This window comes from Rosa rugosa, chromosome 1, assembly GCF_958449725.1.
Source record: "Rosa rugosa chromosome 1, drRosRugo1.1, whole genome shotgun sequence".
In the NCBI taxonomy this organism is placed as follows: Eukaryota; Viridiplantae; Streptophyta; class Magnoliopsida; order Rosales; family Rosaceae; genus Rosa; species Rosa rugosa.
The window spans coordinates 24,623,930-24,649,259 of NC_084820.1; the positions used below are offsets into that span (position 1 = coordinate 24,623,930).

Consider the following 25,330-nt stretch of genomic DNA (forward strand, 5'->3'; position numbering starts at 1 on the left):
TAAAGAGAGAGAAGTCATCGGAGACCTTGCCGGACTCCGGTGACCGGCGGCCGGCTACGGACTCCGGTGACAGGAATCCTGCAACTGGTGACTGGAATCCAGCCATCGGACCGGTGGCCGGATTCCGGCGTCCGATTTTATATTGCCCCCTAGTAATACCCAATAATCATATTATTGCCTCCAAATAATCATATTATTGCCTCCTATATATTACTCATATTATTGTCTTCCAATAATCATATTATCGCCCCCAATAATCATATCATTGCCCTCTAGTGAATTGCATAAACTCCCAAAACCAAAATGAATACACTACAGACACAATTGATCAATTTATATGTTCAATTCTACATGTTCACTTTTTTTTTCCTTCCCCGTTCTTGGAGCTCACATTTTACCAAAAAAAAAAAATTGGGCCACCCAGAAAATGCTTTGGGCACCCACCGGAGTATGAGACCGGCTCGTTTTTTCGCCGGTGCATCCCTGGCGGCGGTTTAGAGGTCGTGACCGGATTGGGCGGCGGAAGATGCGACCGGCTTGGGTTGGAGGACTGGGAGACCACGCTATCCGAGACAGCAGCGTCTTCGGGTCAAGACCAGTCGCTGCTCTGGTGGATCTCGGGCGACGTGGACAACGCGTCTAATACCCGGCTGCAAATCGGCGGCGTTGAGTTCAAGAAGAAGGCTCTGGAGTCTCTGCTTCAGCTTCTCGAAGACGACGATAAGGCCGCGACCCTCGTCTTCATTTTCCACCTCCGCCGTCTCGCCCCTCGGAAACGAACTCAATCTCGGACCCGACCCGGACTCGAATTCGAACTCCGGCTGCCTCTCCAACATTACTCCCGTTCCTCACTGATTCCAATCCCGTTCCGGCGACTCAGGACCTCAACTCCTCCGTGGTCTCTGCGGCGATGACCACTGAGCCAGCACGCTGCCAATCTGAGATTGAGGCCAACGACGACGGCCACGTATTCGGGTTCTTCATGCTGATTCAGGCCATGTCTACCGGCGAGACTGGTTCTGACAGAGCGATTCGATTTCGCCATGAATGAGATGAGAGAGAGTCGTGCTGTGGATGGAGAGAGAGAGAGAGAGAGAGAGAGAGAGAGAGAGAGAGAGAGAGAGAGAGAGAGAGAGAGAGAGAGAGAGAGAGAGAGAGAGAGAGAGAGAGAGTCTGAGGGAGTAGTTGTTAATTAAAATGAGGGTAATACTGTCAATAGATGTTAAATTGGGTAAATGGGAGTAAAAAACTCTTAGTGGAGTAAGTGAGCAATTTTTAGGCTCAAATTGTGTAAATGGTCATTATCCTCAAATTGTGTAAATGGAAGTACACTATAATGGAAGTACTTACTGTCAAATTAACCGAAACATGTAATCTTGATAATGCTGTTGTTTCTCTCTATGACCCAAGTTATTGCCATCAAACTGCAATCCCATAAAGATTGGTCTTCTTGTTTCCATCAAAACTTGAATGCCTCGCACATGAATGAATGATTCAGCAATGTTTGCTTCTCTCTAAAGTGCTGCTGGGCCGGGGTTAGAATCTAGTCTGTGCTCTTTACACATGGATAAAATAAGAGAATAAGGGTGATATTGCATGTGTTGAGCTTTGTCCTTTAACCTTGGGAGGCACGCTACTGTTGCTGATTGAAATATAGGGCGTTAACTGAGGTGTTCCATACTTGTGGCCACTGACCAGAGAAACAATAATGGTGGAGATGGAAAGAAATCAAGTCTTGACTTCTGAAGACACGTAGAATATCATCTTTTCAGCTCGCACTGGTCAGACTCTATTCCATTCTCTAGGGCTTAGCAACTGAATCATAAACCCTAAAGCCAGACTTAGTTTCCTTTATTTTTCACGTTAGATTTTCTCGATTAAGCTAGAGGTTGTCAAGGATTTGGTTGTGTATTGTGTTTGTGGATATCCGCGATTCCATGACACACTTTACGGTCATGGCAGAAGCAATGAACAAACAGAGACGGCCACCGCCGGACCCAGTGGCTGTGCTGTAAGGTCACCGTGCCTCTGTCACACACCTTTGTTTTCATCCATCTCAACCTCTCCCATACACTGGGTACCATTTCAGTACCTTAGCATTATTATTCTTCTGCTTCTAATTGTTACCTAGCTACTTGATCAAGTGTTTTTTTTTTTTTTTTTTTGGTAGTTCTGCAGACGGTGAGTTGCGTATATGGGACACTCTCCAGAATCGGACGATAGTATCAAAAGGGTACTCCACATAGTGGGCATTTTGTTTCATGACTGTTATGCAGTTAGTTTTCGAGAATAAAAGAGTGAAATTTGTGTTTGCAGGGTGCATAGTGCGGCACATGGGGTTGCTTTTGTTGCTTGTAGCTTAAGTTATTAGGTACTTCTTGTTTTCCTATGTGGTGTTCATTTACCGGCTATTGTTGTAGTTTTAGAGCAAGAAATGAAATTTGAGAATGTTTGTGTTGCCAGGGTAGGGATGGAACTGTTAAGTGCTGGGATATTGGAGATGGAGGTCTATCCAGGTTGTTAGCTAGTTCTCGTGCTTTTCCCCCATAGCTATTAGATATTTTGTCTAATGTTAAAAAAATTTGATCCTCATTTGCCTTGCAGGACTCCCTCTGTGACGATCGCTACAAATGCTTACCGCTTCTATAAGCTTTCATTGGTGAAGAGACCACATTCTTGTTCTACACAAGTTGATAGGCCAAAGCATCATGACGGAGATGAGAGGGAGACTACTGATACAGATACTCTGGATGATAGTCAAGAAATGGTCCAAGGATATCTGTGTCAGCAGTCTAGAACTAATGAAGGTATGTTAAGATCGGTAGTCTGATAAAACAGGTTGTGAATGCACTTCAGTAGTTTCTTTTAGGGTGTGAGGGCATATCTATTAGAATTGAAGTTTGTACCTGTGGATTATAGGATTATAAATTTTCTTGTCATCTTTGCTCTTAGACGGCTTGAACAATGACGGATAATATTTCTTTGGAACAGAAAATACTGAAGTTGGAGGATCTAAATACATTGCTATAGCAGGAGAGCAGTCTTCTGAGGTTTATACACAACCTTGATTACGTTTACTTCTTTCCTCATTCCGTAGGCTCAATTATTCATTATCTTCATGTGGTATTGATGTGCCAAGGTTGGGATTTGGGATCTTAATACTGCATAAAGGTGTACACGAGTACACGACTACCTCAAAGCTGTTCTGCTGGCTCCTCAGCTATTTCTACCAAGGAAAGAGGTCAGTTAATTACTAATTCCATTGACTTTTGACTAATTAATGACTGGGTAGAAGTGGACTTAAAGTCTTAAATTAGCAAAGATAGGGCCATCATATATATGTTTACCTTCATAAATTTTTTTATTGGATTACCTTCATAAATCAAGTAAGTTGGAAGGATTATTGGTTCAGAAACATGTTTATTTAAAGCGTTGCTACTAATGCCTGCTAGCATGCATAATTTATTCTCTTATAGAAAAGTTCATTTCCGGAGTTCATTTGGACCTTTACATTAAACTGATTTGGAGATTTTTTCGAGGTACAGTAATGATTACTTAGATGCTCATGAGCTTGTAGATGTGAAAGTAATCCAAAAAATGATTGCAACCCTTCAAATGATGCTACAGTTGACATGCCGGTAATGAGCAAACCCATGGAGAAAGAATTTGCTGTGATTCTGGAATCTGGAGACAACAATCTGCATAATGAACCGATAAATGTGGCAAGCAACAATCTGTTAACTAATTTGGGTGAATATGAAAAGACTGTGATGCCTCCTAACGAATATCAGGGCGATATTGCAGAAACTATGAAACCAAATGGCCACGATGGCTTTGGTAATAATAATGCTTGCGCAGGAACATGATGAACAGATAAATGTGGCCTACAATCCAAGATCTGGCCTCAGGCCCAGATCGACAACAAACTTGGCTACTTGCATAGTTGGTCTTTTGATAAAACATATGGCATTGAGCTACATAATCTCCCTAATCATTGCAGATAGCAGATGGCCTATTTGGGAGCGCTTATCATATGGAGGAAGAATGTTTAGGTGTTGATTTTAATCTAGATTATTGGTCGAGGCAAAATTACTTTTCAGTGAATTTGAAGAGAATGTGTTGCCTGATTCATGGTTCCCATACTCTCACGGAGGCTCTAGCTAATTCAGTGTATATAAAATAGCCTATGAATCAATTATGAAATCAAAATAAAGAAATATATGAAAGAACTTAGAAAGAATGATAATACGACTGGGAACAATATTCATTGAACTTCACTAGTTTTGACTCAAACTAGGGAGATAAAAAAGCAACAAGCTGAACTACTTAAATCTTCTGAGACTCCTAAAGACTTGATCAATAGCAGCAAATTCCAAAGGAATAGGACAGCTACGATTTATTCAAAACAAAACAAGCATTAAACTCCAACACCGCCTTACTTACAAATGGAAACCAGAATTTGACGCAGTGGCTTTGCAGGAAGCTTAGCATGCATGTTGAGCCAGCAAATTATCTACTAGCAGAAAGTCTCCTTTCTCCCATTTGATGTTCACACAGTTCTCCTCTAAGATTTTCTTGAAGGTTTTCACTGCTGACTCTGGAAATTTGGTACCATTTGTGAAGCTAGCTAGTGCTGTCGACATCTTTAGGAGCCTAGCAAAGAATGGTGTTGAACCATATACCCTCTTTCCTCCATAGCTCCTTTTTTTTTTTTGGTCAAATAAACTCATTCATTAGATGAAACCCATATTACAAAGGTAATACAGAAAAAGTAGGAGTCCTAGGCCCGAAGATCCAATAGACAACCCATAAACTAAACTAGAACTAATTGACAAGCCGAGACCCAAAAGCCCAAAATACCAGCAAACCTAGATCTAAAACCAAAGTCTTCGCTACAACACAGGCTGGCCGCCGTGAGTACCACCATGGCCAGATGAGCTCCGACAGAAGCTTGACTTCCAGAGGCCAAATAACTCTCCACCATCATTCTCCACACCGAAATTGCATGCACAGGAAGAAACAAGAAAAACAGAGAACTTAGTAAAGGTAGTCGTGGAGGTGGAGACCACCATGCATCACAACACCACTGGTCCGGCGATGTCCACACACTGCGGTGGCTTGCCGATACTGCTGCAATCATCAGGTGTGAAGTTAAGTGAACAGATCCCTGTCGAGACTCCAATGGTTGAAAGTGAAGATGGGGTTGTGGAAAAAGAGAAAAGTCGGATGAAGATGAGAGGGTGAGGTGTCTGAGATGGAGGAGGATGGGAGGTTTGAGAATAGATTTGGAAATCTGATGAGAAATTGGGCAAGCACAAGGACAAATAAAATAGAAAAGAGACATGAAAAGATTTAAAACTGAAACCAAAGCTCAGAAAACCTCACCACAAAAGGGTGGAGACGCACCACTGAGGGTGGAGAGACTGGAGCGCTGGCGTTGCCGACTCTCAAAACGGCAGAGAGAGCGAGCTGAGAGAGAGAGACCACTCCCAACTCTCAAGCCGTCGATCTAGATCCGGAGGGATCAAGATCTGGGCAAGAGAGAAGGGGGAGGGGTGATGGTGATTTCAGATCTGTTTTCTCTCTCTAGATTTTAGAGAGAGAGGCTCTCGTAGTGGTGTTTTATGTTACTTTCCTCCATAGCTCCTAATTGGATTCATTGGCCCATATACGATCTCTCAAACTCCATCCTTTCTAAATTTCACCTCATTGCACAAAAACTTTTCTTTTGCTCTATAAGATCGAAGAAACCCAATAATGTAATAAGCATATAAACCATAGGTGTATGCATTTCAAGTACCTATAGCTAGTTTTCACTAGTGTCCTATTTTGCTAGAGATGGATCTTATTGATCAAGTCTAAGTTTTATCGACCATTCACAAAAAAAAGAAAGAAAAAAATGTTTTAGAATAATAGATTGATGAGAGAATTGTGTGTTCCACTATTGATAATAGGAGCTCTATATATAGGGATTACAAAACACATATTTTAATGACACAAGGAAAACTATTCCGAATAGGACTAGGAATTCTAAAACCTTCTCTCCTATTACAATCATAGAATTAATCCTAGTTTGACAAGGCATACAAAATGTCAACATTCTTCAATACTCCCCCTTGTGCCGCTCAAACTTGGTGGTGACGCTTCAATCGTTGCCTCGTTAAAAACCTTGCTCGAGTGAAAAACCATGTGGGACAAAAACTACCCCGAGGAGGAGAAAAAGAGTACATGCAACACGTCCTTCACTCTTCGAGATCGAACATGTAGACATCATACCTCCCCCTGATGTCGATATCTCCCCCTGATTACTACAATCATGGGAGTTCGGATAACTTTCTCAATCCGATGCTCTTCACATGTTTCACGAACGTGGATTTAGGTAACGACTTAGTGAATAAGTCTGTTACATTATCCTCTGATCGGATTTGATTCACTTCAATCTTTAAAAGTGATTGTTGTTGCTGATTATGAAAGAACTTAGGCAATATATGCTTGGTGTTGTCGCCCTTGATGAAACCTAACTTCATTTGTTCAATACAAGCTGCATTATCCTCTTAAATGTATGTAGGTTCATCCATGGTAGACTTCAAACCACAAGTTTCTCGAATATGTCTAATTACAGACCTTAGCCATATGCATTCATGCACGACTTCATGTAGAGCAATAATCTCTGCATGATTTGAGGAAGTAGCAACAAGAGTCTATTTTGTAGACCTCCAAGATATCGTAGTGCTTCCTATAGTAAAGACATAACCCGTCTGGGAGCGACCTTTGTGAGGGTCAGAGAGATACCTTGCATCAACAAAACCCATCAAAACATCACCGTCATTTTATTGGAGGGGAGGAGGAGAACGTCGGCCGCCATGGGCGGTGGCGGCGGCAACATGGTCGGCGGTCATACCTTGGACGGCGGCGTCTTGCCTTATGGGGTCCGGTCTCAATTTTCCGTCATTCCTCTTCTCTCTGTAGGGATAAAATAGGCCCATATCAATCGTACATTTTAAGTATCGAAAGATTGTCTTTACACCAATCCAATGGCGGCGTGTTGGCACAGAACTATGTCGGACTAACAAGTTCTCTGCGAATGAGATGTCCGGTCTTGTGCATTGAGTTAAGTACAATAATGCACCTATTGCACTTAAATAGGGCACTTCGGCCTCTAATAACTCTTCGTCCTCATCCTTTGGACGAAATGGATCTTTTCCGGGCTCAAGACTACGGCCAATCATGGGAGTACTCACAGACTTTGCTTTATTTTCATTAAAGCGCCTTAGAATTTTCTGAGTATATGCAGACTGATGGATCAAAATCCCATCATCACGGTGGTCGAGTTCTAACCCGAGACAAAACCGTGTTTTCCCAAGATCTTTCATCTCAAATTCGGATTTCAAATACTTAGCAGTTTCCTTTAACTCATCTAGAGTTCCAATTAGGTTCATGTCATCGACATAAACTGCTACAATTGTAAATTCGGAACTTGTTCTTTTAATGAACACGCATGGGCATATTTCATTGTTAATATATCCCTTCCCAATCAAGTAGTCACTTAGACGATTATACCACATCCGTCCGGATTGTTTTAATCCGTATAGTGAGCGTCTTAATCTTATTGAAAACGCGCTCCGTGGTTTAGAGCCACTTGATTTGGGTAATTGAAGTCCATCTGAAACCTTCATATATATCTCTGAATCTAGATCCCCATAGAGATATGTTGTAACCACATCCATAAGCTAGATGTCAAGTTTTTAGGAAACTACCAAACTCACAAGGTAGTGGGACGTTATGACGTCCATTACTAGAGAATATGTCTCCTCGTAGTCGATTCCATGACGTTGTGAGAAACCTTGCTCCACAAGGCGGACTTTATATCTAACAACCTCATTTTTGTCATTACGCTTTCTAACAAAGACCCATTTATGGCCAACAGGCTTTACATTTGGGGGTATCTGCGTTATAAGCCCAAATACCTGTCTCTTTGCTAGTGAATCTAATTCAGCCTGGATTGTATATTTCTATTTAGGCCAACCCGCTCTTCGTTGACATTCTTCAACAGAGCGAGGTTCGATATCATTATACTCTATAATTCCTTTTGCAACTGAATATGCAAAGGCATCATCAATATAAATAGAGTTTCTATTCATCGTCTCATGTACACTAGTGTAATTCATGAAAATCTCTTTATTCTCTGGAATTGGTTCTGACATTGGAGCGTCCCCCAATGATGTTTCTTGGACATAATCATAATCCGGAATATCTTCATGAGACGGATTATTCACATCGATGATTAATGAATTATTTTGTGCTAAACTTGCTTTCTTTCTTGGGCGAGAATCCATCGAACCTCTGGGCCTCCCGCGCTTCCTGTCATGAGCCATGGGCCTAACCACAACATCACCATAGGAGGGGACGTTGGCGCCATGCTCAGGTTCCCTTGAGATGGCGTCATGTCCTCTAATTTAAGGGACATCAATCCTTGCAGGCACGTTTGCAGCAGGTATGTGTGATCTCATCACTTTAGCGATATCAGAAAATGCATTAGGCATCTATTCTGCTACATTCTGAAGATCGAGAATTCTCCGCACTTCAATTTCGGGCTGTGCGGTTTGGGGATTAAGATGAGACAAAGTGGGGACAGACCGCGACAATTCCTGTCGTTCCAGTTGAATATTTATGTTCTTATCTCCCCCTAACGTCGGGAAGACTGTCTCATCAAAGTGACAATGCTCAAATCTAGTGGTAAAGAGATCGCCTGTCAAGGGTGTTACACCCCGTATTTATCAATTTAGGGGTTGCTAGAAGTTGACTTTTTATGGGTTAACAATTTGAGAAAATTTCCTGCATGTAAGTTGTAGGGGACGTTAAACCGAGTTCGTGGACATGTGATACACTTAAATCAGAGTTCGTATGCGAAAGTTTTGAGTGATTTAAGAAATTTACTGTTCATGGTAAAAAATATATAAAGTTGGAAATTTTACTGTGGTAGGTTTCCAAATCCGGAAACCTACCTTCCTCTCTCCTCTCCCCCGATCTCTCCCTCTTTCCTCTTCGGGCGGTTTGCTTTCCCCTTCGATTTGCCGTCGTCCGGTCATCAACAGGTGGACAACCGGCCACCATGGGGTCGCCTCCTTCCCCTCAACACGCTGGTGCCCTTGGTTTTCAACAATTTGGCCGGAAAACCTCGAATCGAAGCAAGTTCCCTCTTAGGGGCAGTTTGAGTTTTTCCGGCGATTCCACCGTTTCCGGCCGTCCCCGAACACCAAATCACCATCGAAGGTTCGGTTTTTGCTCAGGATTGTTTTGCCCCTAGCCTTGAGTCAGGATTTGCAGTGTGGAGGTCGAATCGACGATTTCAAATTCTAGGGTTCTTGAGTTTTTCTGGAAAAACTTCTCCAGCCGGTTTCGACTGTATCAAGGTAAAATTGTAATAAGTTGTAGTTGAGAAAATGGTTGGGCCTGTTTTGAAGTTGCTGTTGTCAAAATTTGGTGGTCATCGGAGGTGGTGGTCACCGGCGCGTGGGCCCCACGCGCCGCCACTGTGGGTGGCGCGTGGTAGCGCGTAGGGATGAGTTTTAATTAATGCTTTGGCCCAATAAATCGTACATTGGTTGTAGAATGTTTATACATGAAGTTTGATTGAAAATTTGAGGAGTTATGAATTGAATATAAATTATCGGTTGGTGATTTACGTGAATTCGATTGCCGAATTTCTTTCGAATTCACTTTAGAATTTATATATCGATGAATGATTATTATTGGAGAATTTCGGATGGATTCGATGTGAATTAACGAGTTGGATGTTGAAGGGGGACGCTTTAAATTTCAATTTTTAATATTCGTAAAGTTAATTTCCGTCCTGTAAATATATTTTTACGAGTGCTATTCGTACAGGACGAGAGGAGTCTTCGTACGAGGAAAATACCAAGCGACGTCAGGATTGACCATATACTGTGAGTGGACTTTTATTTTCAAAGAATGATGCATGCATTTATTTATTTGTTTCCGAGATGATAATTTATTTATCGTATTACTTTCTCGTGCATATGGTTATTTTCGGAAATGGTTTTGGATAATTGATTATTTGAAGATTTTATGGCGTGCGGGGTCACGTCATTGGATTATGCTTATTTTATCTTATTTATTTTTTGAATCTGAGTTTATCTTGGCGTGTGGGACACGTCATGGGAATTCTTTTTCGAGAGTTGGGGAAGCCTTATGTATTTATGATTTTACTGTGGTTTCCGGATTTTCTTTTGCCATACTTTGGGTGACTTATCATTGCTAGCTTTGATCTTCCGCCTTTGTGGCGAGGTGATGGGATCACCGAAGCCCTCCGCCTTTGTGGCGCTGGTTACTGTCTCTGTGACAGTAATTCTGAAGCCCAGTATCCTATCGCTACACTTAGTGGCGTAAGGGTATATTACGGGAGTAATGGGAGTACTTTAGCCTGGGAGGCTATCACCCGAGCCTGGGAGGCTATCACCCGAGCCTGGAAGGCTCACTCGTATGGCTATCGTCTTCCCCTACTCACTTTACTATTTTTGACTAGCGGGGCTAGTTCGATTTCCGTTTAACCAGCAGGGCTGGTCCTATTTTTTTGAGTACCGGAGTTTCAATCTTTTCTTTTAGTTTGTGACTAGCGGGGCTAGTCGGTTTTTCTTGTACAGAACTTCTCTTGTTTTGTTGTCCTTAAACATTGCATGCATCAGGAGTTTTTAGAGAAATAAATGGGGAAAGTATTAAATTCCTTTTGTTAAAATTTATTTATTTTTGTCCACTCACGCTAATGTGTTTTTCAATACTTTTCCCCTGGGCCCTTCGGTTTCAAATGCCCAGTTTACAGTATTGCTGCTCGGCGTTCAGGAGTGAGCCATAGTGACCGCATCCGCTTCCGTCATCACATTTCGTAGGTTACCTGTTTAACCTACTGTACTCTATGTTAATTTACGTTCCTAGATTTGCTCTGATTACTATGGGATTTGTGACCCAGACTTGTAATGAATTATATTTGAGGTCTACGACCTAACTTTGTGAATTGTAGTATCCTAAATCTTGGAGTTTCTTAGACTTGAAGTACTTGATACACTATTATTATTTTTGAGTTTGGGTTGGTTGAATGATGGGAGCAGGGTGGCTCCAGAAGTATGTGGTTGGATTATTAGAAGTGAAATTTGTTTTCCGCAGGTTTTTGGGTTGACCCTTTTTAAGGGAGGTTATGCTGAAATTTTTGGTAAACCTTCTTTAAAAGTGGGTCCTGCAGGGCCACTTCGGATTCCAGGATGGAATCCGGGGCGGGTCTTGTCAAAGGGTTCTAACTAGCGGATAACAGTTGGAGAGTCATATCTTCCGAGAAGTGCCAACCAACAAACCCCAAAGAGTCTAGCCATGGAGCCCCTAGAAGCAAATCACAACCCGCAACCGGCAACAATAAGAAAGAGTCCAAGAAGGTGTAGTCTTGGATTTGGATAATGACATCCTTGACCTGGCCCGACGGCGAAATAGAGTGTCCTGAGGCTGAGGTGAAGTGGATGGGAGAGATGCCCGCAATAGGGATGTGCAATCATTGTGCGACAGAGGGATTGAGAAAATTCATCGCAGATTCGCAGTCGACGAAGATGGTGATGGGGTGGCCATTGAGTGAACCTTGGAAACGCATCATCTCTCCTAATTTGGTGTGGGTGATGGAATTAAGAGGGTACCCGATTTCTGGAATGGGATTTGGAGGGTCTTCTGGTATAGTAGGGTTGGTGGCAGGGGCCAGGTCATCGGTGGGGCAAGGTGTCGGACAATCGAGGATGGCGAGTACCGGCTTTTTTGCAGACATGAGCGGGGCTGTAAGGTTCATCACAATGAAAGCACAGGTTTCGTGCTCTGCGGTCACGCTGCTCAGAGGTGGACCACTGGCGAAAAGTGCCTCTGTTTTGGGGGAGTTGTGCAGCTGTTGTGACCGTTGACGGCCCGGCTTGAAAATTGGTACTGTTGGGCTGTACCGTAGTGGTTGCGGAGCTGTGGTTGGGACCACCAAGCGTTGGTCATGGGGGCGGAGGGGGATTGAATCTGGTTACCCCGTAGGGTCATGGCTTTGATACCAAAATGATAGGAACAAGGAATTGCAGAAAGGAAAGCAAAGGAAATTCAAGAGAAATTCATATTTTCATTCATGCCTCAAAATGGGATTCAATCCAGAATATAACTACTTTTTTTTTTAGAGAATTAGTCAACCACTTTATTAATAATAATCATAAGAAAAATTACAACTTATAGATGTAGAAACTACATCAAAATATAAAATAACAAGAACGATACTAGATGCAACAATGCATCGGAAATAAAACCTAACAAGAGTATTAAGGGATGCAATTAAGCATTTGATGAAGCACCGGACATAATCCGGGCTATGTAAAATGGTACCAATAGTATGGCCGACCATATTTCCATGCAAAGATATACGTCGAATAGAGGGTAACCTTCTATCAAGATAACCGGCGGTAGTGTGACCGACCTTGCCTACTCCATGCAAAAAAATACACCGAATAGAGAGCAATCTCCTACCTAAGTAACCAAAGAAGCAGATCCAAAATTCATAACAATTTAGGGTCCATAAAAAGTCTCTTGGATCCCAAATGCGAACCTGAACAGCAATGGGCTCATACACCAGTTGCAAAGCCCCAATAATGAAGACCCAACCCAAAACCCTACTTGGGCCGTCCAACAGAGCAAAGGCCCAAATCCACAACCTGCTTTGGGCACCCAAAATCTCTCTTGGCACCCATCCCTTCCCTGACCACGGCCTTGATCTCTGCTCCACCTCCATTTGTCGGAGAAGGAACATCCCAGCCCCACCAACTCGACGCCGATCTCCGCCACCAATACCACCAACCGGAACGCGGATCCCGCCCAGAGTCCAAACTCTGCTCCGCTCCAAATGCAGCTCCAGCGCACCAGGAAACTGGGCCGAGACCTGGCATATCCCCTCACTCAGCCACACCGCCACCAAACCAAAGCCGCACGCCGGCGACTTGAGTCGTGCCCGAGTTGGTCGAAGACTCCCGACTCTCGGTGCAGACCCGATCCGAGAAAGCAGCGCAGCCGTGGCTTCTCCCCTTTGAACGACGGCCCAGTCAGAGAAGATCTGAGAAGAAGAAACTGTCACAGGGTGAGATGCGAACCACGACCTGATAATGGGCACGACAGAAGCCGTGAGCGAGATAACCGACACCGAGAGCGGTACCGGAATAGCACTCCATCGATGATGGAGGAAGGTACAGAGAGGCCGGAGGCGGCACTCTCCCAACCTAGCAGAGCAAACCCTCTAGGTAACATGACCTCTCCTACTTCAGAATATAACTACTTGGGACCAAGTCATTACAGCTGGAAGTCATTGACACCTGTCCATAGGACTTGAAGATAATTAGCTACTCCTAAATGGGCTAGATATTCAGCTGGACCAAAGTAAGATGGGTTGAGACCATAGTGAGTCTATCAAACAACACACCTTTTCTATATAGACAAGGTAATAAAAGATCCCCATCAAGCCAATGAATTCCTCATCTCTTTTAGTAGAGGAAGAGTGGAGTGCTCTACTATTTAGAAATGAAAAGGTAAAGGAGGCTCTATGAAATCACCTACAAAAGCTCTGTGGATGGTTGGGCAGAAAGTTTGAGGGTGAACTTGTGAGAATGACTCTTATAGAATGTGTCTGGAAGCTAGTTATGGTATTTGGGAGTTCAATCACTTTTTAAGAATCAAGTCATGTTGCAAAATTGTTTAATTGCTTCAATTATCTCTCCCAATCATCCAAGATGAAGAATGAACAAATATAAATGAGTTGCATATAAAATTGAGAGCAGAGTTCGATTATGAAGCAATGGATATCATATGATACACAACGATCATAGAGGACCAAAGTGATATATTTGAAACTTGAGTGACCAAAGTGTTGAATGAGTTATAGTTGAGTAACCATTTGTGGAATTCTCTCATAAAAATATATAAACTAATACTGAGAGGAGAAAAAAACCCTAAGTGACAGCTTCAAGTTCTACTCCAATGAACCCAGGCATAAGAAGAAGAAAGAAAAGTTTCACTAATACCAAAAAAAGGAAAAGAAACCTAGCTAATCTCAGACTAACATTCTTATCCTCACGATGGTGCTATCAGTGTTTCTTTGAGCAATGTTCCTTCAATAAAAGAACATAAGTAGGGTTCTTGAAGTGACCCAAAATGGTCTCGGCACAATCATCATCAGCTTCCCTAATGGCCTTGCAGCAATCTTCTCCAATATTGAGTTTGCGATGCCAATAAGATGCATAGATCTGCTTCAGACAAGTACCCCTTGCGGTGTGGAAAGCAGCAATGCACTTGTTCAACTTAGCGCGCTCCTATTGCTGCGGAGGTAGCTTCGGAGGCTGTGCAGCAGTAGCATCAGAAGCAGCCAAGAATAGGGCTGCACAAGCAAGGAAGAGTAGCACAGCAGCAACTCCTTTCTTCATTTTTGTTTTCTATAAACAAGGTGATCAAAAAGTTAATGAGAATTGTGAAAGATGCGAGGGGATGTGAACTTTGGGGAGCTATATATAGGCATGTACAAGAAGATTTGCTAACTATCTCAGATGTTCCACTGAGGCGGTTTGTTGTTATCCAAATTGTTTCTTAGAATTTCGATGGTTATCGTAAGGAAGAGATGGACTCTTAATGTTATCGGGTATTACTGCTTAAGGTTTGCATGGTTATCTTTTCCATCGATCTGTAAATAAACCACAAATATATCAGCTATTATAGTGCTGGGATCAGATTGTGCTCAAGTACGACGTCTCCTTTCAGAAGAGGAATTTGAATTGGAATCCTCCACACTGTTTGTTAAAATCTCCACTATTATCTTTTAGCAATAGAGTAAGAAACTTGCGTATGCTGGTGCACTTTAGCTCTACAAATTGATTTGTTACTTAGCCAAAAGTCTATTATGCATTTGCTTATCCTTCAAGGACAATTAGAACAATCTCATCCCACTTCCTTCACTATGGAGTTCTTACTGGGATCAGTGCATACATTGGTTGGGGGAAGGTCGTTTACAGTTAATGTGGTATCGATCATCACCCAAGTAAAAAGATAGAACTACCGATGTCTAAAAGAAATTCACTTGCCAGCAAATGTCAACAAGTTCAATTTCCAGTTAATGTCAGCCGAGGCCTAACAGTTCTTATTTGATGGGGAGGTTTTGTAATGCCATTTCTCTCTGCTAAACAGTTGAATGGTATAAAATAAGTCCAAGCTTTATCTTTACTGGTTATAATGGAAAGTAATTCCAGACCTTTACTTATTTAGCTTGGTAATAGTACCCAAGATGCTTCTTTAATTGTAACCAAAAAACGATGCTTCTTTAATCCTTCTTGATATAGGGAATCCCAAGTAAGACCAAATCATCTTACAGTACCCATCATGCTCCAGTAAAATGGTGAAACTGGAAAACAGAACCACAAGAATACTGAATATATCACAACTGCTAGTAGATGCTAGGAGAATAACGAAACCAAATAGACTAAACAACAGGGAACAACTATATTAGTTTTCATAGTACTTTTGTTGTTCTTTTGCCCTCTTTCGAGCTAGAAACCGCTCCTTTGCTGCAGCCACCGCATCTTCACCTCTTTTGTGATGATTAACCTTTGGTTGATCTGCTGGCTGCTGTTCAGCTGACAATTTTTCCTGTGCTGATGTGTTTGAAGCTGGCTTCTCGTCAGAGGGTTCAACAGTCTCAGACATAGTTGTATTTTCACCTTCATCCCCCTCCCTCACCCTTGGAGACTCCAATGGCATTGGTGCTCCAGCTATTTCTCCCTCGTCAAGTTTTGCCAGTTTCTTTAATTCGAACTGTTTCTCTGGCTCACTTACTTCAGCCTGCTTCTCTAGCTTCGTTAATTCAGCCTGCTTCTCTTTCCTTAATTTGGCGTCTTCTGCACCAAACGCAACATTTTTTTCAAGGTTGAAGTAAAATTCACTCAAATCCGTCTTCTTTGTAACATCATCTTTCTCCTCCCGAAGTTGACGAAGTCGGTCTTCCTCCATCCATTTTGCCTGCTCTGCAAGTTTCTTTTTGTAAGCCTTTGTGACAAATTTATCCTTGTCTGCATACAGGTGATCTTCTTGACTTCGCTCTTTTGCAAGCTTTCTTTCAAATGATATCTCATGCTCTCGATTTCGTTCTTCTGCTTTTTTCATTAACTGCTGAATATATCTTGACTTTCTCTCTTGGTGATCTTGTGCCCGAGGTTGTATCGCTTTCTGTTTCATATCATCATAAACTCCATCATAGTCGAACACCGATGGGTCCTGCTCCAGCGCTTTCCTCTGCTGCTCCTCAATATCCCTGAGTGACTTGTTCTTGGTAGCATGTCGAGAAATTTCCCTCTCAACGTCATTGTCATCATCATCGCCAAAACCAACAGGTTTACGAAGAGGAGGCCTAGGGGGCTGCTTCTTCTGCTGTGGCCTTAGGTTCAACCCATACTTGCTCATTCTTCTTCTTCCTTCTTGTACGGCGAGTCCAGTCAGTAGAGTAGGAGGCCCTGCATCCAAGTTCCAATACACAAGCATTTATTAGTGTAAAGTAACTTTATATATGCAGTTATAAACTAAAAGTATGAAGATTATAAAACAATGTCCACATCAAAGTTTAAACTCTTGCTACTTGAAGAAATTTACTCTGTTTGTTTTGTTACATTAACTGGTGTTGTAATAACTGAAATTACTTCTGTCAAGCTTAAACACTTGAATGTCGTGTAAGGCAACAATATAGTGAATCTTTCTCATTTGCACCCTCTCTGCCTTGATGAAGCTTCTATTGCTGATTATTGGTGCATTTTAACTGGAATGTGTTATATACCTACTTCTAATGTTTTTTTCGCTTCTAATAATTGGAGAAACATAACCCTTAGTAAATCTATAAAACTATTACTATATCTCAAATGACAAGACAAAAAGAACAAAGCCACCAACAACAGAAAGCACCAAAGAAAAGTACTGAAATCAACTGAGAACCAGTTAGCAAGAATAAGATGTAAACTGGACTGAAAGAACCTAGAGAGGATCAACTTACGCTCGAAGCAAAATGGACTTGGGAAAAATACCTAGCATCCTAAACAATCAACCTAATATAGCATCAATATCCTTGTTCGTAGCTTGAGAGTCAAATGTTCCTCTCTACCCCTTTCTCAGACATAAGTGTCCAAAGTCAGTATTAACATCCTCACCTAACACATCCTTCGACTTGGCCTATGTTTCCCCCCTTCTGCTATTACATTATGTTTTAAACTGATTATAAACCAACCCAATAATTAGGGCTTCAACCTGTGAAGAACCCCTCTATCTAAACCAACCCAAGTTTCAAACTTTTTAACAGTAATAGTTCCAAATTAAGCACAATTTTTCTGGGTCTCAAATTTCAAAGACGAATTTCACCAAAACAATACACAAATCAAAGTTCACAGCGTATATCAAAATCAAAATTCCCAGATCAAAATTTCACAGAAATTAAAGAACCAGAAATTGGGTATGTAATTGAATCAAAAAAAAAAAATTCGAATAAGATAAGAAAAATGAAAGAAAAACTCACTTTCTTGAATGATTATGGCTTCTTCCGACCAAGAACCAGAGACTGAAATCAGGTTCATGGATTCCCCTTCATCTTATTTCAACCCAAATCGAATCTGGTTTTCCTAATGGGCCTGGTACTGACCCGACCCAACTAAACCCGCCACGTAGGACAACGTTACGGGAGGGCAGTTTCGGAAACACGGGGCAAAAATAGAGTCGTACTTTAAGATGTGGAAATCTCTCATATCCCCTCACAAACTCTAAAAAAAAAAAAGAAACTCGAAGAAATTGAAACCCTAGAAAGAAAAAAGAAGAAGGAAAAATCCCCAAAATTTCAGAGAGGAACAATTTCAATTTCGATTTCAAACCAAACCAGAAAGAAAAGCAATTTGATTTTTCGTTTCCGCTTTGCCTTTCTCTCACATATTTGATTTACAATTTTCTTTCTTTTTTTTTGTTTTGTTCTGTTCTGTTTTGGTTTGTTTTCAGGGGAAAGATTAATTAGAGTTGGAGTGGTGATAGGGGATATTGTAGAATCATCATCATCATCATCTGTTTTTTTCTGGGTTTTGTGTTGGTGCTGGTGATGTTATCTGTGAATTCTCTAATGGTGGGTTTTGTCTTGTCAAATTAGGGTTTTCAATTTGTGTCCACTCTCTTCCTTTTTCTGTGGGCCTTTTGATTCCTTCATCGACGAACGCTGCGAAAGCCCGACATTACTGTGAGTCTTGTTGCGTAATCCTTTCACTGTTAAGAATTTGAATTTGTAATGCATTTTGTAAATTAGGGTTTTTGGTTATATGGCTTTCGGGGCTTTGTTGTTTTGTTAGAGATTAATGCTTAGTGAATGTGTCAATTTTCTGTAGTAAAGGGATTTCTTTTGATTTTGTAGACAATTCTTTGTAGTAAGTTTCGAATTCATCGTTTTATTATTACCATTAGATTTTTCTAAGCTTCACTTTTTTTATTTTTTTATTTATTTTTTAATTTCTGTGGAGAAATATGATAATTATATCTCCTATTAACATATGTCCTGCATAATTTTTTTAAGAGCTATTATCGACTTGTGCTTGTCTTTTCTTTATACTGCATCGGGTGGGTATTTTTTTTTTTTTACCCTTTCTTTTCCTGTTTTGTATCTCTTAGGAATTTTTTATTTTTTATAATTTTGATTCTATTTGTTGCTAGTTTTGATAGCATAATTGATTTTCCAATCAGGGTTGAAGGTGAGATTCAGTGTGGGAAAAGATGTCATCACCATATCCCAAACTTGACAATCGAACAATTGATCAGTGGAAGGTTACTGAGTTGAAAGAAGAGCTTAAGAGGCGGAAATTGACAACCAAGGGTTTGAAGGACGATTTGATCAAACGTTTGGATGAGGCAATTCGAATTGAAAAGGAAAATGCCGAGAGGCTTGAAAGGGAAAATGCCGAGAGGCTCGAAAGGGAAAATGCCGAGAGGCTGGAAAGGGAGAATGCTGAGAGGCTCGAAAGGGAAAATGCTGAGAGGCTAGCAAGGGAAAATGCTGAGAGGCTGGAAAGGGAAATTGCCGAGAAGATTGTAAGGGAAAATGCCGAAAAGAATATAGAGGGTAATGCTGAGAAGGTGGATAATGGTTTTAATACTGATTGGGAGCGACATGCAGTGGATGCTAAAACAACTACAGGCTTCATTGATGGGCAGGAAAAGGCTGAAAACGTTGTCATTGGTGGTAGTGCAGCAGCATTGAATCAAGGCAATATCGAAGAGGATTATGTTCTTGTGGATAAACATGATGCTGCTATTGTTGGAGAGGAGATGATTGTTCAATCAACTACTGTTGAAACCACTGTTACTGTCACTGAGAATGTGGTAGAATATTTAGATTTAGGTGGGCAAGGTTCACAGAACACTGAAGCAAAGAAGACGAATGAGAATTCAAAACCACAGCTAGAGAATGAGGATCCAAAGCCCCAGCTGGAGAATGAGGATCCAGAGCCCATGCGGGAGAGTCTGGTTTCAAAGCCCCAGTTGGAGAATGAGGATCCAAAGCCCCAGCTGGAGAATGAGGATCCAGAGCCCATGCGGGAGAGTCTGGATTCAAAGCCCCAGTTGGAGAATGTTGATCCAAAGCCCCAGCTGGAGAGTGAGAGTTTAGATGCTACACCCAAGGATGCCGTGCTCGACTCTTCTGCCCCAAACTACCAGGTATCTGAGGTCAGCACTGTTTTAGGGTCTGAAGTAAACTATGATTATATTTCTACTGATACTGTGTCAATTAATGAAAAGATTGAACTAAAGGATAATATAATTGCTGATCATGTCAAATTAGAATTAGATGTTAAGCCGGAGATGGTGGACCCATCATCCAGTGCTGTTGTCCCAGTCAATGGTGATTCACATCCAATGGATGCTGAAGAGCCACCTGAGAGCAAGGCATCTGTTAGAGAGAAAGATGACAACTATGATACTAATGCAGACATTAGCAAGAAAAATGATAGTGTGGATGTGGGGTACTCAGAAAAATTAAATTTGGAGAGAAGTTCTGGAGATGATTCTATGGAAGAGGATGTGCTGGACAGTAAACAAATTGATTCAAAGTATAGTTCTGATTATGTGGGAGATAGGGTTGAGAAAACTGAAGAACCTATTGCATTGGAGGATAGTCATGTTGATGTTGTGGGAGATGATAATTCCTCTGATAAAATGGATACAAGTGTTGATAACAAGAATCATCCAGCTCTTCCTGCTGAGAAAAGAAAGCTTAATGGTGAGTTACAACTGAATTTGTTGATTAGTTATATTTCAACCCATTTGTTACATTTAAAATCTGTGGAAACACCTTTCAGCATTTCTTTAAATCTTTGATATATTTGCTCTCAGATATCTGCATAAGTAATAAAATTGATTCGCATAAGACTAGTATCTCTTCAAGAGGACTTGTTGATGCCATTCTTGTGGTATTTGCTGAACGTTAATTTAGGTTTTTTTTTTTTTTTTTTTTTCCCTGGGGTTTTCTTTTAGTAGATACTTTGAAGCATGTAGTGGTAAGGATAATGTTTTCTGAAAAATTAAAATGTAAGGAAGGAATTAATTGGTACTGTATTTTAAGTGGCATACAATTTGGACAGGTTGCTAGTCAGTCTATAGAAATTTAGGCTCTTTCTTAGATTTTTTTGTCTTGCACAGTATATTTTCTTTCTACATCAATTCACAGGTATTTTGAAGAGTCCTTTTTATAAGCATATCCTTTCCTCTTCTGCCTGTAAGCTCCTCTTGTTTTCATTCCTGATGATTTTTCTTTTGTTCATTCCTATAGATAAAGCAGCAGTTGTGACCAATGAGCCTGCTGTAAAGAGGCGCAGGTGGAACTCTGAAAACTTGAAAGTTCCAGAGCCACAAAACTCTATTCAAACACCTACCACCACACCCAAAGATACTTCTCAGACCCCCATTCTGAAGCGTAACTTTTCGAGATCAAACTCTACAATTGGTGAGGATAGTCCCAAGGAACGTGTTGGTGAGTCTTCTCTGTTTCTTGAATTTGAAAATTTCTAGCAGCACAAGTTTAGATTCCTTACTTCTTTTCGTTGCAGTTCCTCCATCGCAGAAGCCACCAACTAATTCCTTAAAGATTGATCATTTTTTGCGGCCTTTCACCCTGAAAGCTGTGCAAGAACTTCTTGGGAAAACTGGGAAGGTTACTGATTTCTGGATGGACCACATTAAGACCCATTGCTTTGTTACTGTAAGACTCTCTCTTTCTCTGTGTGTGTGTGTGTGTATTGTTGCGCTCGTGAGTCATGACACATGCAGTTGGTTTAGTAACAATTAAAGACCACCTGTTGTGGAATTTGGGAATCAGGCTTGAGGATTAATGTTGCTTTCATTTTCATTGTAAAAAAATTATGTCACCCATTGTGATTTAGATTTATAACTCATACTGGCTATACAAGTGGCAGTCACCGTGTTTCTGATTGTCAATTGTTTTCTTAACCTTGACACACACACTCACTCCCATTGCATTTTAACCATATTGACATTCCTTGTTTGGGGAGATTGTTTCGCTTTGTTTGATCTGAAATTAACTCATCCATTTCTTGGAAACTTATGTCTTGATACAGTATTCATCTGTGGAAGAAGCCGTGGAGACACGGAATGCTGTGTATAACTTACAGTGGCCAACCAATGGAGGCCGCCTCTTAGTGGCGGACTTTGTTGATCCTCAGGAAGTACAAACCCGGGTTCAGAATCCTCAGACTCCTGCTACACCTGTGAGTGCTCCTGTTGCTCCTGCTTTCTCAGCCACTTCGCAGCATCAGCCTTCACCTCGTCTATCTAAGCAGCAACTACAGCAGCAGCTTCCACCACCCCCTTCTCTCCCCCCTCCGCCACCCCTGTCTACCCTTCCCCCAGCAAGAGAGCGGCTTCCTCTGCCTCCCCCACCTCCTCTTTCGGAGAAACTTGATCCTCCAATTGTCACTTTGGATGATCTCTTTCGAAAAACTAAAGCAACCCCTCGGATCTATTACCTACCTTTATCCCAAGAACAAGTAGAGGCAAAACTTGCAGCACAGGCCAGAAACCCTAAGCAGTAGGACATGTCAGTTCATGCTCTTCAGATTTTCTGATGGGTTTGGTCACTGTTAGATAGTGGTAGGGAGGGAAGTATCCTTTGCATTTATTATGGTTTTTGGTTTTGAACTCTCTGCTTTATGTTTAAGGGGCATGAGGACAAGTTTAGTGTTAGAAATTTCCGACACTGAGCTATCTTTTTGGATTAATGGATCCATTGTATCTTCGTTCCGACTTCACTTTAGTTGGTGGACTGTAACTTCTATTGAACAAATCTTTCTTACAGTTTATGAATGTAGGACATGTTGATGTTTTCCATAAATTTATCTCAGCCTATGTATTGGACTTGATCTGAGCTGCCCTAGTTTGTGTAGCTTGGTGACATGAGTTGTGCACGCTATACATTTATGGGGTGTTCCTCTTTGGTATGTGCCTTTGATATTTGGTGGTACAGAATATATATTTATTTGGAGTAATGTCCAGAGTCCAGGTCCAGCCAACTTGAGCAGTCCTGTCTTAAAGTACAAATTTTCCTATGAACTTGCATTGATTATCTCCAGCTTATCCAAATGAGACTTTGTGTTAATGGAATACAAGCAAACAGAAAGATTTGGCATTTGATGGCAATGACTACTGTCATCAGAGCAAATCGCAAGGAAGTCGTATGGAATTTCAACTTCAATCCGAGTAGAAGTAGGGTACTGTATCACCAAGCTAATAAGCAAACTGCTGGAATTACTTTCCATTATAACCGGTGAAGATAAAGCTTAGGCTTATATTATACCATGTAACTGTTCAGGAGGGAGTAATGGCATTACAAAACCTCCCAATCAAAAAACTGAAAAAGAACTGTAGGCCTTGCTTGACATTTCCTTGGCAAGTGAATTTCTTTTAGACAGGTTGTTCTATCTTCTACTAATCAATTTGTAGAGCTAAAGTGCAACAGCATACCCAAGTTTCTTCTTCTGTTACTAAAAGATAACAATTCCATCTAATTCAAATTCCTCTTCTAATAGGAAACACTTGAGCACAATCTGATCCCAGCACTATAAGACCTGATATATTGTGCTTTATTTACAGATGGAAAAGATAACCATGCAAACCCTAACATGTTATTCATCTCTTCCTTACGATAATGATCGAAATTCTAAGAAACAATTTGGATAACAACAAATCACTTCAGTCGAACATCTGTGATAGCTAACAAGTCTTCTTCTATATGACTATATTAAATTCACATCTTTCACAATTCTCATTAGTTTTTTTATCACTTTGTTTACAGAAAACAAAAAAAATGAAGAAAGGAGTTGCTGCGCTGCTACTCTTCCTTGCTTGTGCAGCCCTATGCTTGGCTGCTTCTGATGCTACTGCTGCAGAGCCTCCGAAGCTATCTGGGCACGCTAAGGTGCACAAGTGCATTGCTGCTTTCCACACTGCAAGGGGGACTTGTCTGAAGGAGATCTATGCATCTTATTGGAATCACAAACTCAATATTGGAGAAGATTGCTGCAAGGCCATTAAGGAAGCAGATGATGATTGTGCCGAGACCATTTTCAGTCACTTCAAGAACCCTACTTATGTTCTTTTGTTGAAGGAGCATTGCTCAAAGAAATAATGATAGCACCATCGAAAGGACAGGAATGTTAGTCCTAGATTAGCTAGGCTTCTTTTGGTTTTTTGGTCTTAGTGAATTAAGCTAGTGTCGTTTTCTTTCTTCTTGCTAGTGATTGTCATTGGAGTAGAACATCTGAAGCTGTACTTAGGTTATTTTTCTCAGTATTTGGGTATGAACTTTTATTATATATGCTTTTGGGATTTTGGTATTATTAGTTAATTAAGATTCTTCATCTTCAGTATGTTTCCTTTGAGAGTTGTTTATGATATGATATCCATTGTATTCGTTCATTCCGCAACATAATTGTGATAGATAACTAGAAGAAACAATTTTGCAACATTATGACTTCATTCTGAAAGTGACTTTATTCCCAGATACCATAACTAGCTTATTCCGAACTCTTATATTCTCACAAGTTTAATTACCAATTGTCTATCAAGTCTAAACCTTCTGCCCACTCTCAACCATCCACAAGAGCTTTTTCGTAGGGTGATTTTGTAAAGCCAAAAATTACATTTTCATTTCCTCCGTGAATATATTGACACATCCGGAATCAAATTGGTTTCTGCTTCATCAAGTACTAGTAGCACCTAGAGCTATCTTACCAGTTGCTACTTGTATACCTTGCCCTAGCCTTCTTCTGTTGTAAGTAAAGACTGAAGCTACTGCAGCTTGTGAGGGTATGATATGGGCTATGTCTACAGTTCTTCTGCATTATCGATCAATGAGACTGATTCAAAGCACTTATTTTAAGACTGTTTCTGGTAAGTCTGCTGGGAAATCCACCTTCTGCTTTCCAAGATTAGAAAAGTTCAAGTAAAGTTTGTAGGAGGCTGCAGATGCAGTGGCAGATTGGCTTGCATTGTAAGCTAGGTTAAGAAACTGGATTGTGAAGACTGGGGTAAATTTCTTTGAAAGAGACAGATACCTTCAACTTGAGAGAGCCATACAACCTTGTGTGCAAGATCACCAAGGGAGAAAGCCGAGATAGATTCAATATTTAATGAAAAGAGCAGAAGAACGAAGTCGAGAGCACGAGATAGTATTTGAAAGAAAGCTTGCAAAAGAGCCAAGTCAAGAAGATCACCTGTATGCAGACAAGGATAAATTTGTCACAAAGGCTTACAAAAAGAAACTTGCAGAGCAGGCAAAGTGGATTGAGGAAGACCGACTTCGTTGACTTCGGCAAGAGAAAGATGATGATACTAAGAAGACAGATTTGAGTGAATTTTATTTCAACTTGAAAAAAATGTTGCAACTATGTCTGAAACTGTTGAAGCCTCTGAGGAGAAGCCAGCTCTTAAACACATCAGCTGAGGAAAAAATGTCAGCTGAACGCCGCCAGCAGATCAACCAAAGGCTAATCATCATAAAAGAGGTGAAGATGCGGTGGCTGCAGCGAAGGAGAGCTTTTTAGCAAAAGAACAACAAAAGTTTTATGAAAACCAGAAAAAATCTACGGTACATTAATGTACCAATACATCAAGTATACTAGATTTGATATCAAGACTTGACTCCAAGCATAAGTAGACTAACTTGACTTGATCTCAAAAACAATTCTACCTCTAT

General features: G+C 41.0%; 3 protein-coding genes and 1 pseudogene across 3 annotated transcripts; 3 read left to right on the plus strand and 1 right to left on the minus strand.

The window, feature by feature from the left end:
* Positions 1-1,967: 1,967 nt before the first annotated feature.
* On the plus strand, positions 1,968-3,866 carry LOC133725010 (protein DECREASED SIZE EXCLUSION LIMIT 1-like; annotated as a pseudogene).
* Positions 3,867-15,372: 11,506 nt separating this feature from the next.
* On the minus strand, positions 15,373-17,706 carry LOC133724361 (uncharacterized). The gene is made up of 2 exons (XM_062151065.1): positions 17,609-17,706; positions 15,373-16,562 (listed from the first exon to the last, which is right to left on the minus strand). The coding sequence occupies exons 1-2, from the start codon at positions 17,664-17,666 to the stop codon at positions 15,559-15,561; spliced, it is 1,062 nt and encodes a 353-aa protein (XP_062007049.1). The 5' UTR covers positions 17,667-17,706; the 3' UTR covers positions 15,373-15,558.
* A 126-nt stretch (positions 17,707-17,832) lies between these two features.
* LOC133724360 (uncharacterized) lies at positions 17,833-22,574 on the plus strand. The gene is made up of 5 exons (XM_062151064.1): positions 17,833-18,310; positions 18,808-20,341; positions 20,891-21,091; positions 21,168-21,319; positions 21,696-22,574. The coding sequence occupies exons 2-5, from the start codon at positions 18,838-18,840 to the stop codon at positions 22,167-22,169; spliced, it is 2,331 nt and encodes a 776-aa protein (XP_062007048.1). The 5' UTR covers positions 17,833-18,310; positions 18,808-18,837; the 3' UTR covers positions 22,170-22,574.
* On the plus strand, positions 22,446-23,999 carry LOC133724362 (uncharacterized). The gene is made up of 2 exons (XM_062151066.1): positions 22,446-22,571; positions 23,429-23,999. Exons 1-2 carry the CDS (start codon positions 22,530-22,532, stop codon positions 23,759-23,761), a joined length of 375 nt encoding a protein of 124 aa, XP_062007050.1. The 5' UTR covers positions 22,446-22,529; the 3' UTR covers positions 23,762-23,999.
* Positions 24,000-25,330: the final 1,331 nt, after the last annotated feature.